Source organism: Thalassophryne amazonica, chromosome 3, assembly GCF_902500255.1.
Source record: "Thalassophryne amazonica chromosome 3, fThaAma1.1, whole genome shotgun sequence".
Lineage (NCBI taxonomy): Eukaryota > Metazoa > Chordata > Actinopteri > Batrachoidiformes > Batrachoididae > Thalassophryne > Thalassophryne amazonica.
The window spans coordinates 102,856,684-102,872,034 of record NC_047105.1 but is presented as its reverse complement, the minus strand read 5'-3'; the positions used below and the strand labels follow the sequence as shown (position 1 = coordinate 102,872,034).

General features: G+C 40.6%; 1 protein-coding gene across 2 annotated transcripts in view; it reads right to left on the bottom strand.

Annotated features, from left to right (window-relative positions):
- The window catches only part of LOC117507340 (protein kinase C delta type-like), a 57,541-nt gene that overhangs the window by 17,094 nt on the left and 25,096 nt on the right, over positions 1-15,351 (bottom strand). For both annotated transcript variants that reach the window (XM_034167183.1, XM_034167184.1), the window contains exons 2-4: positions 7,738-7,868; positions 7,269-7,541; positions 4,421-4,589 (exon numbers count right to left, since the gene is read on the bottom strand). In XM_034167183.1, coding sequence (XP_034023074.1) covers positions 4,421-4,589; positions 7,269-7,541; positions 7,738-7,846 — 551 coding nt within the window. In that variant the 5' untranslated portion in view covers positions 7,847-7,868. The remainder of the gene's footprint in view (positions 1-4,420; positions 4,590-7,268; positions 7,542-7,737; positions 7,869-15,351) is intronic.

The following is a 15,351-nucleotide window of genomic DNA, read 5'->3' as shown; positions in this document are numbered from 1 at the left end:
TGCGCCTGGACATGCCAGAACATGTCCCGTGAGGCTTCATCACGGCGTTGCTGTGCACCATGCGGCACCGCCGCGACGCGAAGCCTCCGCTCCTCTTTCCATGACAAAAACTCCTGATTCAAATCCATATGGTTTTTGAAAAAAATAAGGTTGGATACTTTTCTAATAGACCTCGTATATACACAAGTTCAGTTTGCTGTATAATAAATGGATTCTGCTTTGCAATTAGAAACACCCCCCACACACACACACAAAAAGCTATTCAACTGTCCAAATTTTGGTCCATCAAGTGGCAAAGATGTATGGTATAATGTTTATATACAGTAACTGCACAGCTTTTCTACCTTCACACAAATAAGAAAATTAGCATGTAGGTTGTACAACCCCACTTCTAATGAAGTTGGGAAACTGTGTAAAATCTAAATAAAAACAGAATACAATGATTTGCAAATCCTCTTCAACCTATATTTAATTGAATACACCAGAAAGACAAGATAATTAATGTTCAAACTGATAAACTTTGTTTTTGTGCAAATATTTGCTCATTTTGAAATGGATGTCTGCAACATGTTTCAAAAACGTTGGGGCAGTGGTATGTTTACCACTGTGTTACATCACCCTTCCTTCTAACAACACTCAATAAGAATTTGGGAACTGAGGACACTAACTGCTGAAGCTTTGTAGGTGAAATTCTCCCATTCTTGCTTGATGTAGGACTTCAGTTGTTCAACAGTCCAGGGTCTCCGTTGTCGTATTTTGCGCTTCATAACACATTCTCAATGGGCGACAGGTCTGGACTGCAGGCAGGCCAGTCTAGTACCCGTACTCTTTCACTACAAAGTAGAGGATGACATTTTTCAGGAATTCCCGTGGGTCACGTGATTCCTGTGGGATTCCCGCAGGATGGGAGTCAAAATTTTATCAACCCCATGATTGGGATGGGAATAAAAATGAACAGGAGCGGGAATGCCAAAAATAGATGATGTTTTTCATCTATTTAAAACAACCAAAATTACACCCATCCAAAATGGAGCTTGGTGAGCATGGGGCAAGGGCACTCAACATATCTGGGCATGTGGTGCCAAAATGCACTTGCCCATGTAAAAGCTATTACTGCTTAAGTGTGGACAGTTATTCAGATTCTGGACAGTGATTCAAATTCCAGACAGTAGTTCATCATGTCATTAAATACAGTGAAATTGAGGGGTGGGAGGGGAGAAAATCAGAATTTTCAAAATATTATTTGTACAGTAGTCAGTTGTCATCTTTTATTTTTAGTTGTTTTTTGATGTGTAACTGTCAGTTCTTTTCATAATTGTTTTTGCAGCACTTTTTTTTTTTTTTAACTAAAGTTGTGACTAGAGTGAGGTGTAAGGAGTTGACAGATTTAATTAAAAGCACAAGCCTAATAAATTAGTATATGTCTGTTTTCGCTTTCCATATTCTGTCATTGTATTTTTGCTTAAGCACCAAAACCAAATCATCATTTTATTTAGGATTTTTTAAAGGTAGAATTCAACTGGGCACGTTTATTTCCATTTTAAAAACATTTCTTGCCCATAATACACCCAGAACTGCTTCATCGTGAATTACTGTCTGAATAATGAACTATTGTCTACTGTCTAACTTCACGCCGGTGCGACATGATGCGACGCAATATTGCGCCACAAACGCTCCAATCGCTCAAAATCGCTAAGACCATGCGTTTACCACAGATCTGTGGTTAGAAGAGAGAACCAACATGAATTACATAATGGTCACCGCGCACTACATCCACAATTGGGAGATGTCAAACCGCATCCTAGCCACGAAGACATACGGGAGTGGGACTGATTTTGAGTGGGAGCGGGATGGGATTGGGAGTCATCTTTACAGGAGTGGGACGGGATGGGATTTATTTTTTTACTCCAGTCCAGGATTGGGATAGGATGGGATTTTTTTTCTGGGAGCGGGATGAGACGGGAGTGAAAATACACTCCCGTGTCATGCTCTACTACAAAGCCACACTGTTGTAACACGTGTACAACCCCTGGCAATAATTATGGAATCACCGACCTCGGAGGATGTTCATTCAGTTGTTTAATTTTGTAGAAAAAAGCAGATCACAGACATGACACAAAACTAAAGTCATTTCAAATGGCAACTTTCTGGCTTTAAGAAACACTATAAGAAATCAGGAAAAATAATTGTGGCAGTCAGTAACGGTTATATTTTTAGACCAAGCAGAGGGAAAACAATATGGACTCACTCAATTCTGAGGAATAAATTATGGAATCACCCTGTAAATTTTCATCCTCAAAACTAACACCTGCATCAAATCAGATCTGTTCGTTAGTCTGCATCTAAAAAGGAGTGATCACACCTTGGAGAGCTGTTGCACCAAGTGGACTGACATGAATCATGGCTCTAACACGAGAGATGTCAATTGAAACAAAGGAGAGGATTATCAAACTCTTAAAAGAGGGTAAATCATCACGCAATGTTGCAAAAGATGTTGGTTGTTCACAGTCAGCTGTGTCTAAACTCTGGACCAAATACAAACAACATGGGAAGGTTGTTAAAGGCAAACATACTGGTAGACCAAGGAAGACATCAAAGCGTCAAGACAGAAAACTTAAAGCAATGTGTCTCAAAAATCAAAAATGTACCACAAAACAAATGAGGAACGAATGGGAGGAAACTGGAGTCAACGTCTGTGACCGAACTGTAAGAAACCACCTAAAGGAAATGGGATTTACATACAGAAAAGCTAAACAAAAGTCATCATTAACACAAACAGAAAAAAACAAGGTTACAATGGGCTAAGGAAAAGCAATCATGGACTGTGGATGACTGGATGAAAGTCATATTCAGTGATGAATCTCGAATCTGCATTGGGCAAGGTGATGATGCTGGAACTTTTGTTTGGTGCCGTTCGAATGAGATTTATAAAGATGACTGCCTGAAGAGAACATGTAAATTTCCACAGGGGGCTGCATGTCAGGTAAAGGCACTGGGGAGATGGCTGTCATTACATCATCAATAAATGCACAAGTTTACGTTGATATTTTGGACACTTTTCTTATCCCATCAATTGAAAGGATGTTTGGGGATGATGAAATCATTTCTCAAGATAACGCATCTTGCCATAGAGCAAAAACTGTGAAAACATTCCTTGCAAAAACACACATTGGATCAATGTCATGGCGTGCAAATAGTCCGGATCTTAATCCAATTGAAAATCTTTGGTGGAAGTTGAAGAAAATGGTCCATGACAAGGCTCCAACCTGCAAAGCTGATCTGGCAACAGCAATCAGAGAAAGTTGGAGCCAGATTAATGAAGAGTACTGTTTGTCACTCATTAAGTCCATGCCTCAGAGACTGCAAGCTGTTATAAAAGCCAGAGGTGGTGCAACAAAATACTAGTGATGTGTTGGAGCGTTCTTTTGTTTTTCATGATTCCATAATTTTTTCCTCAGAATTGAGTGATTCCATATTTTTTTCCCTCTGCTTGGTCTAAAAAAGTAACCGTTACTGACTGCCAGTTTTTTTTCCTGATTTCTTATAGTGTTTCTTAAAGCCAGAAAGTTGCCATTTGAAATGACTTTAGTTGTGTCATGACTGTGATCTGCTTTTTTTCTACAAAATTAAACAACTGAATGAACATCCTCCGAGGCCGGTGATTCCATAATTTTTGCCAGGAGTTGTAGAATGTGGCTTGGCATTGTCTTGCTGAAATGAGCAGGGACGTCCCTGCCATCCAAGTTGCTTGGATGGCAGCATGTGTTGCTCCAAAACCTGGATGTAACTTTCAGCATTGATGGTGCCATCACAGATGTGTAAGTTGCCCATGCCATGGGCACCAACACACCCTCATACCATCACAGATGCTGGCTTCTGAACTTTTGGCGATGCTCCTTTTATACCCAATCATGACATTCACCTGTTTCCAATTAACCTGTTCACCTGCAGAATGTTACAAACAGGTTTTCTTTGAGCATTCATCAACTTTCCCGTCTTTTGTTGCTCCTGTCCCAGCTTTTTTGAAATGTGTTGCAGGCATCCATTTCAAAATGAGCAAATATTTGCACAAAAACAAAGTCTATCAGTTTGAACATTAAATATCTTGTCTTTGTGGTGTATGCAATTTAATATAGGTTGAAGAGGATGTGCAAATCATTGTATTCTGTTTTTATTTACATTTCACACAATGTCCCAACTTCATTGGAATTGGGGTTGTACTAAATGATATACATGGTATAACATACCTCGGGAAATAAATATTGCACCTGTGTGTTAGGCTCATGACCCTAATGTGGTGCACGGCCCCCAGTGTGAGACACATTGCTCTACATATATTACAATTATATTTTTACAATAATACATTGTAGTTGTAGAAGTATTTGAAATGCTACCCAAGCAAAAGTGTGAAGCGTCTCACCAGAGGAACTCTCTGCACACAGAGCAGAAGGTCGGCTGGCCAAAGAAGGTAGCGGTGAATTCATGGCTTTTGATAACATGAAGCTTGGGCTGCTTGAATGCTCCTCTCCTCCTGTTGAGGGTCATAGTTCCATCCTCGGGGACGACTTTCACTGATGGCTTACACGCCGCTTGGGGGGAGAATAATTTATAAAAATCAAACTGAGGATTTACAGTTCAAGCAAGGAGTAAAGAAAAATTTATACGCACCGACCGACTTTCAAAGACATGAATGTTAAGTAAATCATGTATACAGGGAGGCAATGGGCTTTTTGAACATTAAATGTTATTTTTCCTTTATATTCAGTATCCGCCCCCCCCCCCCCCCCCCCAACCAATACGGCAACTATTTTGTGGATGTGCATCATTTCTCAAGGTATAAGAACCACTATACTTAAGGGTGTGCAATCTGGCCAAAAAGTCATATTACTTTTTTTTTTTGGTTTGGGGGGGAGCAAGTCACAATCTGAAAGATAATTCTCCCCACAGATTTCATTAAACATATGTGATCACATGATTAGTTGTGAGGAGGTTGCATAGATATAAAGCCTGAGACTTCAACTCGAGGTTAAACGGGCCCAATTAACTCAACTCGATGCCACTGACTCTAAAACGCGTCTTTTCCGATAGTAACGCCCCGCGCCAAAGACGTGTCATCGAGCCACTTTCTTTTCTTCTCTTTTCTTGTGGTATGTTTGTTGTTGACATGGACATAGAACTTAATTTTCTATGGGTCTTGAAAAAACACTCAAATGCTGAAGAAATCCTGGCACTGGGATGTTCTGAACTTTGAAAATGGCTGGCACTCAATGAGTTAAAAAAAAAAAAAAAAAATCTGCATTCCTTTTTGGGTCTGATTTTATTCTGAAAGCTCTGACTGGAAGTAGTGATTCACATCTCCACCACTTTGTGGCTTTGTCACTATGTTGGTCTGCTCATTACTATTCTTTGTTTGCACTGCTGTCTTCTGGTTACAAAATAAATTCCACTTCCAAGATGCAGTGTGTCCCCAATGAGCCACGTCCCAATTGTCTCACAACCAATCATGCATACATTTGCTTAGTTTACGTCTTAGAGAAGTTTGGATGGTGATGTTATTCATACATTTAATGATGCAAGCTGTACGATTCCTCTGAAAAGCAGATCATATACCAAAATTGTCAGCTTGCTCAGTCCTAACACCGAGTCGCCCATTTAGTTCAAACATCAAATCCTATCAACAGGCCTCCGGGCATTGCTGCTTCATAAGGGGTAAACACAGAAAAACGGCCCTGCTGGCAAGTGGTTCCAGCTGATGCATGTGAACAGGGCGGACTCAAACGTCAGCCAGAGATGACAGCAGAAGAGGCATAAGAGAACTCAACTAAGGAGGCAGAAACGCTGAATGAGAGGCAGAGTTACTGGGTGAGACAAGGCAGCCTTAAGATGTCTTGACACTGGCACATACGGATTTAACCCCCGCACTGGTGCGCAATTCGTCATGACAATGCCACCTGCTGTGTTCCCAGCCGGCTGCTACACTTTGTGCTCTCAAAAATAACCATGAATCTGCTATAGGTGGGTGAAGCCTGACTGAGTCTTGGCTATCTGCAGCTGCTGCGGTTCCTCAGTGCTGGATCATAGAGAAATGTGCCACTTGGACAAAACGTCACAGCTGATGTTCAGTCACAATGCAAGTGATATTCTTCATTTGAGTCTGCCTAAGTAACTGTTAATTTGACACATGAATCATTCCAACAGTACCCAAGGATTCTCCAAAGAAAACCTTAAAAGAAGAAGAAAAACTCCAGAAACTCTTCCCCTCAATGAAAGCCTGGATGATAATCTTGATCCAGTACAATCGCAAACCCAGACATTCTGATTCCTCACTCAGCTTCTCAAATAATGCAACCAAGTCATGCATTGATTTTGCAAAGAACACAGCAACATCTGTAAAGTCAAGGTCAGTAAACCCTTCCACACCAACAAAAGCATACAGTGCTGCCATTAGGTTGGTTGGCCCATGTTTGAATTTTGCAATAATTAAAAAAAAAAAAAAAAAATTATACATATACATATACATATATATACATACATATACATATATATACATACATATACATATATATACATACATATACATATATATACATATACATATATATACATATACACATTTTTAGAGGCTTCTTTATTTAAAAATTTCTAAAATTATGCCATTTAAACTCACAAGAAAACCGAACTTCTACAACGATAGATAGAGATAGATAGATAGATACAGACAGACAGACAGACCCAAAACACCTCCAAGTCTAACAACTAAATCATCACTTTTACATGTAGTTTTCTTTAAACAAGTCAAGGGACAGATACATGATCATTTCCAAGCCACTGAATATGTCTTTGACTTCATTTGCGTACATCAGTCATTAAGAAACACAAACAGTACGGTACTGTGTGGTAAATCTGCCTGGAGGAGGCAGTTCTCACAAAATGTGTGATTATACAAGAAGGAGACTAGTGAGGGAAGCCACCAAGACACCCATGACAACTCTGAAGGACTTATCAGCTTCTGTGGCTGTGATTGGAGAAACTGTATACAGTGCAACTTTTAACTGTTGCATGACCAGTTATACAGCATCAGCAGAGAGCGTGCGGTAAGTGTAAATGCTTGAAGTGACCCCTCACTGCCATGTTATGACTTTTATTGAATGCAGACCTTCCAGATAGTCACAAAATGCATAAATTCACAATGGTTTGAGTCAATTTTCTGATTTTACTGTGTGTGGCCTTTAAGTTACACCACTTAATGAAAAGTAACAGTTTTTTACCTGCATCACTGTCTTCTAGGAAGAACTGAACAGACATCTGGACCTTCCCAGAAGGCTGCAGATCCAGCCAGAACTCGGCACTTCCGTTATTTTTGGCTTTCTTGCAACGTTCTGCCAGTACAGACAAGCCCACCGTGACACTGGCCAATGCTTCCTCAGCAGTCTCCATGAGGTCCAACTCAAGGACACGTCCCTCATAGACGTGAGCGTCAAAAGTGGACATCCAGGCTGGATACATTGTGGGCTTCCTCTGTACCAGAGTCTTTCCTCGCTCTGTGGAAGAAGGTAATCATTAGTTTTGCTGAACCTAAAAATTATGTCACAGTTTGTGGTTGATAACAGAGCTTCTGGAGGAGCTCAGCAGATGATGGTAGTGAAGCCAATTTTAAATGGGCTGTGAAATCAGCTCCCTGTGCTGCCACTTTTGCCAATCATGAAGGCATTCTTGCATGTGTGCATCTGTACATACCCGTGCTGATAGACTCCTTCATCTTGACTGCACAGATGGGAGGTGCAGAGATTGGATGCAGAGCACCCATGTCATAGGTTTTGAAGGCCATACGCAGGAAGGGTGCCATGGTGACCTCTCACCTGAGCCTCCTACAGGACAAAGGCACACAACCACAGTCAGAATATCACATTTTCTGGACACAGTTGCACAATGTCTGAACTTAAAACAAGAAGTGACAGTTACTGTTTTCACAAGGAGAATGTAGAGGAAGTAACAGTTTCCAACTCAAGACACAACTTCGGAAATTACCTACTATTCGGAAGGACATAATAATCAAGTGGGAATTCCAAACTGTGCACACGAGGACGACTGACTGGATGTGAAACAGAAAGTCCAATAAATGAAAATGTAAAGTTCCCGTCACACATAAGAATGAGCAGGAACCAGGCAGACACTGCAAAAATGGTCATAATCGGGGCACAGTCAGGAGGGAAAAGAGGCGTGGTCAGCCGTGTCAGAACGCAGCCAGACTGCCTCGTGCACACCTGCACAATGCAGTCCAAACATATTTTACACAACAGTCAGATGACACAGACTGACACTGGTGCTGTCATCACTCACTCACGCAACCACATCATCGCTCGTCCTCACATTCCCAGTGCTCATTGACCTCATCAGGAGGAGGATGTGCACGTACGTGTGTGTGTGTGTGTGCATAGAACAGGTGATCCAAGCAGCGTGCGAGTGTGTGCGCGTTTATAATGGGTGAATGAGCCATTGTGCGCGAACGCAGAACAGGTGATCATACCGGTGTGCGAGTTTGTGGCCAAAATGGTCGCTCAGCTGCGTGTACGTGTGTTCATAATGGCTGAACGAGCCGCTTTGTGCGGGGCGTGCATGATCCCAGGAGCTGTCCTTCCAGAGTGCATGCACACGCAAAAAAGCTGACAGCTGTCAGTAATCGCCTGCTGAAGTATCGTCCAATAAATAATCCCTTTAGGTGTTTGATCAGTATAATGCTGCCATCACTGGAGCTTTGCTAGTTTTTATTCGTCTGACTGGAAGAACTTCTGAACTTTGCTGGCAGTGCGCCAAGTTTTCCCATGCGCAACATTCTTCGGATGTAGCCAGTGAACTTCTCTTTTTTGGTCACTTTTTTTTTTTATAGCTAATCCATTTCCTTCTTCATTTTACTTGTGGCCATTTCAGCGTATTTGATACGCATTTTAACAACTCCAATGGGATTATCGGTGCGGAACGGTGCTTCGCATGGGACTTATTTATGCCGAGATGGATGATGCATTTGTGAGCTGATCAATGTTGCCAGCACACAGCACAGCTGGGTGAAAGCGACTTCACCACATGCTGCGATCCTGGCTGCTTTCTGCACTGTGGAATGCTTCTAGGGTACCGGAGGTGAGTTGCATGTTTATTCATGTTGTCATGGGCTCAGTTCCCTGTCATACCTGCTACAGAGTTGGGAGGTGAACATGTAATAATGTGTATTACAGCGGTGACATCCCGTTCAGCTGTGTTGCGGGGCGTTGTACTGAACCTCTGATGTGCGATGTGCACATCAGAGGTTCAGGGCAAAGGAAATATCAACATTTCCTTTGCCCTCCCTGGCCGGGGTCCAGTGGAAGTGGACAAACGTGACACAACACGCTGGCAGGCTTTGGCATGACCGATCCATCTCAGAGCTCAATCAACTGCGATCAGATCATTTCAAATGCTGTTATGATGCCATCAGAATATGTAGATTGTGATCAGATGATGCAGAAACTGGACACAGGCCACCATCAGATGTGCATCCCTTCTTGATGCCGCCAAGAGGGTTTTGAACTGTACAACACTCTCAGGACCCCTGAGCGAATGGGACTAAATATGTAGACTGCTCAGAGACTGCCCTCCGTCCGTCTTCAGACTACACCTCAATACTTCCCGACTGTGACCGGATGTGTCATTCTGATGCCATTCGGCCTCAATCAGCATATGTGCAACGGGGGTTTGACATGAAAGAAAACACCTCAGAGTTACAGAGATCATTAACAATACAGGTTGTGGAGTCTGTACAATGCGATCACTTTCACATGTTTCAAACGCATTTTAAGCACACACTATTTCTCCATTTTCTGTTTGCAGATTCCAGTTTTCAAGTCATCTACTTCGTGTAATTGGATCTCAGTGCATCTTTAGGCACACTTCTTTTTAATGTGTGTTTAGACATAATATACAGCTGTAAGTGTTACTGACTGAAGGCAACACCCAATGCAAAATCTCAAACTGCAGTCAGTCTTTCTACTAGTCCTGTATAATAATGTCTGTGTGCATATCTAAAATAAAGAGGTTTCCAGACTCGTGTATGTTGGATCTCCTTCACATTTTGCACACAACTTTGTCTCAGTGCTGGTCAGTACATACTTAAGATTACTGGGGTTAAAACACACACAACATCATACTTTTTCCCCAAAGCTTTACCTCTGCATGAGCCAATTCATGCCAAGGATTCTTCTAGTATTAAAAATATTCACCCCCCCCTTTCATTTTTTTCCCCCCAGTGCTAAAACGCATTCTACCTTCAACTTATTGCCTTTTATGAAAAGGATACATTTTTTTCCCCCAATCAAAGGAAGAAAGGAAAATAAAGCGTAAAATTGAAACAGAAAATTAATCTTGCAAAAGTGTTTCATTCCACTTGCATCATTTCAGCTGTACTGCTCCATGAGTAAGTTTGCTCAGTCGTGGTTACCATGTGTTTATAGTTCCTTTTTTAGATTGTTTTGCAGATTTTCATAAGCATATTTTGTATTCACATGCAATCTCCCAACCTATGCAGCTGCCAGGCTCCTTTTATATGTCTTCACACAATAATTACTGTGGCTTAGAACACTTAAATTCATTATGCACTAATTTAAGTTTGCGTAAATCACAGTGCACAATTTTTTTAAAATGCTAACAATGCTGAAGAGTAGCACAATACACCCGTGCTGCATGAACTGATCTTTATTTCCACCTTCTGTGGGGGCAATGTGCAGTATTTTATTTTATTCTTTCAGTGTCTACCTAAAAATTGTTTCAATACTCCGCTACAATCAGGGTTCAAACAATCACCTCAGTGATTAACGGACATGCGCTACCTAGTGAGCTATAGTCACCTGGAATAGAGTCATGCAGAACACTGATTTTCATTTAATACAGAGGTGGTCATTTAAAAAACAGAAAGTTAGGGAATCAAATTATACTTATTCCTCTGTGTGTTGAAATGTACAGTTACACTATTTAGCCTGTGACCGTGTTTGTGTTCTAAATCAATAGGACCATTAATTTTTGTGCAGAGTGGGGGGGAGAAAAAAAAAAAAAAAAATCAACCTTAAGCATCCAAAAAAACAGAGCACAGGCTGAAAAATCCCAGAGGTCCCCTTTAACCTACTCAGTTGTTGCTTTAGTCTCTGGTTCTTGAACAGAAACTTGTTCCCATAAATCACATTAGAGACTTGGTATTCCTGTGAACCGAGACAAATTTTGAACTTCTGAGTATTCACACACACACGTGTGTGTGTGTGTGTGTGTGTGTGTGTGTGAGAGAGAGGGACCATGCAGAGGCGGGCTAATGACATGCTGCTGATTATTTCAACTTTTGTGGCATTTGACATTTCCCCTAGTTTTACCACATGCCCCTGTCAGAGCTCTAGGGACCCCTCAGTTTGGGAACCACTGTAACAGTCATCGAGTTCCACCAGCGTGGAGAGAAATGATTTATTTACAGCCCTGATGCAGATCTAAAAGGTTGCTAAAGAAGCGACTGTTTCTGCATGAGGTCAGGAAGTTTGAGGAACTACTATAACTTTTCTACTGCCACCCCCTCCCCAACACACACAATTACTACAAGTCATAGGTTGATACACCCCCCCCACCCCAAAAAATAAATAAAGTAAATACTTTTTCAAACCCCTCTGAGTTTTCCTTCAACTTCTCACACACAGATTATTACAGAAAGAGAGTCTTGCTGCCCCAGAGAGACAGTGGAAAAAATGAGCATATACAGTTGGAGAAGGGTGGGAAGAGAAAAAAAAACAACAACAAAAAAAACACAGAACATACTGAAGGGAAACTAGTGACCATGTGGGAGTTCAGTCTAAAACACAGAACCAGACAGGCCTCAACTATATCCAGCAACAATCTTTTTAAATTTAACCTTTATTTAACCAAGTTAGTCCCATTGAGATCGAGATATCTTTAACAAGGGAGACCTGGACAATTTAAACTTTCCAGTTCACCAAACATGCATGGATTTGGATGAGGGAAGAAGCCAGAGGACCTGAAGGAAACCCATGCAAACACAGGGAGAACATGCAAACTCCACACAGAAAGGCCACAAATGGGAATCGATCCCATGACCTTCTTGCTGTGAGGCAACAATGCTAACCACTAAGCCACCGTGCTGCCCAATGACATCACGAAACAGACAGTGTTTTAATGTGTGTGTATAGCCAGCTAATTAGTGACTCTGAAGGCTTTAGCTTTTGTCCTGGTCTGAAATAAAAGCAGCACTCAATATAAAGCTGGACTGCCTCCAGTGCGTTAAGTATTAATAAATTACACAGTGACACGACAGAAATGACAATGTCATTAAAATGCCACCCAATTACAGATGGTTAAGAAGCCCAGAGTCGTCTAGTCCAACCTTAAATTTCCTTAAAGGAAAACCAATGAAATGTAGCATCCTTTATGATTCCGGTAACAGACTCAAAAGGACAATGCAGACATAGATGAATGCCATCGATAAAGTGACAACCTGTCATTTTGACGTCATCTTAACAAAAGCACTGACACGAAAGGGGTTAACCCACCTACCACGATAGGTCATGGGACACACTCAAACAGCTTTTTTTCACGATGCACTCTGACACATTTATCTGGAAGAAGTGTGTCTTAATTAGATCACAGTGAGCCAAAAGTAAAAAAAAATAAAAAATAAAATTAAAAAGCAAAGCGCACCACTTATACGACAAGTTCACGACAAAGGGCACTTCAGTGCCAAAAAGAGTACATTTTATCCATATAAAGTTGTTCCCCCAGTAAAACTGGCAGCAACTGGAAGAGTTGGGTCAAAGGTTTGGTATGTACCGCAATGAATTTGTGAAAACCATGCTGGACGAGCAGGTTGGGGGAGCCTTTTTTGTTATTGTTCCTCTCTGTCCCTCTACAGGACTGAGCTAATGGAAAACATGATAAGCTTAAAGTAAAAACTAAATAAATAAATAAAAATTCAGACATGTAATTATCATGAACTTTTGTTACAGAAGTCTTACAGTAGTGTTCAGAATAATAGTACTGCTATGTGACTAAAAAGATTAATCCAGGTTTTGAGTATATTTCTTATTGTTACATGGGAAACAAGGTACCAGTAGATTCAGTAGATTCTCACAAATCCAACAAGACCAAACATTCATGATATGCACACTCTTAAGGCTATGAAATTGGGCTATTAGTAAAAAAAAAAAAAAAAAAAAAAAAAAAAAAAAAAGTAGAAAAGGGGGTGTTCACAATAATAGTAGCATCTGCTGTTGACGCTACAAACTCAAAATTATTATATTCATGTACTATCATGAACTATTATGTTCAAACTGCTTTTTTAGCAATCATGTGAATCACTAAACTTGTATTTAGTTGTATAACCACAGGTTTTCATGATTTCTTCACATCTGCGAGGCATTAATTTTGTTGGTTTGGAACCAAGATTTTGCTCATTTACTAGTGTGCTTGGGGTCATTGTTTTGTTGAAACACCCATTTCAATGGCATGTCCTCTTCAGCATAAGGCAACATGACCTCTTCAAGTATTCTGACATATCCAAACTGATCCATGATACCTGGTATGCGATATATAGGCCCAACACCATAGTAGCAGAAACATGCCCGTATCATGATGCTTGCACCACCATGCTTCACTGTCTTCACTGTGAACTGTGGCTTGAATTCAGAATTTGAGGGTTGTCTCACAAACTGTCTGCGGCCCTTGGACCCAAAAAGAACAATTTTACTCTCATCAGTAAAACAAAATATTCCTCCATTTCTCTTTAGGCCAGTTGAAACCTCTTCTGCACATGTCTTTTATTTAACAGAGGGACTTTGCGGGGGATTCTTGCAAATAAATTAGCTTCACACAGGCGTCTTCTAACTGTCACAGCACTTACAGGTAACTCCAGACTGTCTTTGATCATCCTGGAAATGATCAATGGGTGAGCCTTTGCCAGTCTGGTAATTCATCTATCCATTTTGATGGTTGTTTTCTGTTTTCTTCCACGTGTTTTTTTTTTTTTTTTTGTCCATTTCAAAGCATTGGAGATCATTGTAGATGAAGAGCTTATAATGTTTTGCACCTGTGTATAAGTTTTCCCCTCTCCAATCAACTTTTTAATCAAACTACACTGTTCTTCTGAACAATGTCTTGAACGTCCCATTTTCCTCAGGCTTTCAAAGAGAAAAGCATGTTCAACAGGTGCTGGCTTCATCCTTACATAGGGGACACCTGATTCACACCTGTTTGTTCTACAAAACTGACAAACTCACTGACTGAATGCCACACTACTATTATTGTGAACACCCCCTTTTCTACTTTTTTATTACTAATAGCCCAATTTCATAGCCTTAAGAGTGTGCATATCATGAATGCTTGGTCTTGTTGGATTTGTGAGAATCTACTGAATCTACTGGTACCTTGTTTCCCATGTAACAAGAAATATACTCAAAACCTAGATTAATCTTTTTAGTCACATAGCACTACTATTATTCTGAACACTACTGTATGTGTTTCTGCTGACAATTTAAATAGTAATCCACAAATCAATAAGTGAGATATGCAGTTGCCAACTGTGGCGGACCATTAAAGTGTGGCTTCTGCAAAGATACATGTTGTTTGTAGTTTGAATTCAGAGCACATGTGAATGATGACAGTTTAACAATTATTTATGACCTTGCTAAAATCTCCTGGGCTCTCCTTATCACACAGCAAAAAAGTATGTTTGGACATCGACCCACGTTTAAAACATTTTGTCACCAAGCACATTATATCTGTTGTTTTGGAACACTGCATGAATGACAGTGTGTTTATATGATGTGTGCACACAAGGATATGATTCCTTCTTTATGTTCTCTAATGTCATATACCAACACAGAGCAGAGTAGCTACCTAAACTCTGTAAGGGAGTTAGAGTATCTTGTCAATAGTTTTACATCCTCATTGAAGACAACTTTGGATGCTGTAGCTCCTCTGAAAAAGAGAGCTTTAAATCAGAAGTGTCTGACTCCGTGGTATAACTCACAAACTCGTAGCTTAAAGCAGATAACCCGTAAGTTGGAGAGGAAATGGCGTCTCACTAATTTAGAAGATCTTCACTTAGCCTGGAAAAAGAGTTTGTTGCTCTATAAGAAAGCCCTTCCTGAAGCTAGGACATCTTTCTACTCATCACTAATTGAAGAAAATAAGAACAACCCCAGGTTTCTTTTCAGCACTGTAGCCAGGCTGACAAAGAGTCAGAGCTCTATTGAGCTGAGTATTCCATTAACTTTAACTAGTAATGACTTCATGACTTTCTTTGCTAACAAATTTTGACTATTAGAGAAAAATTAC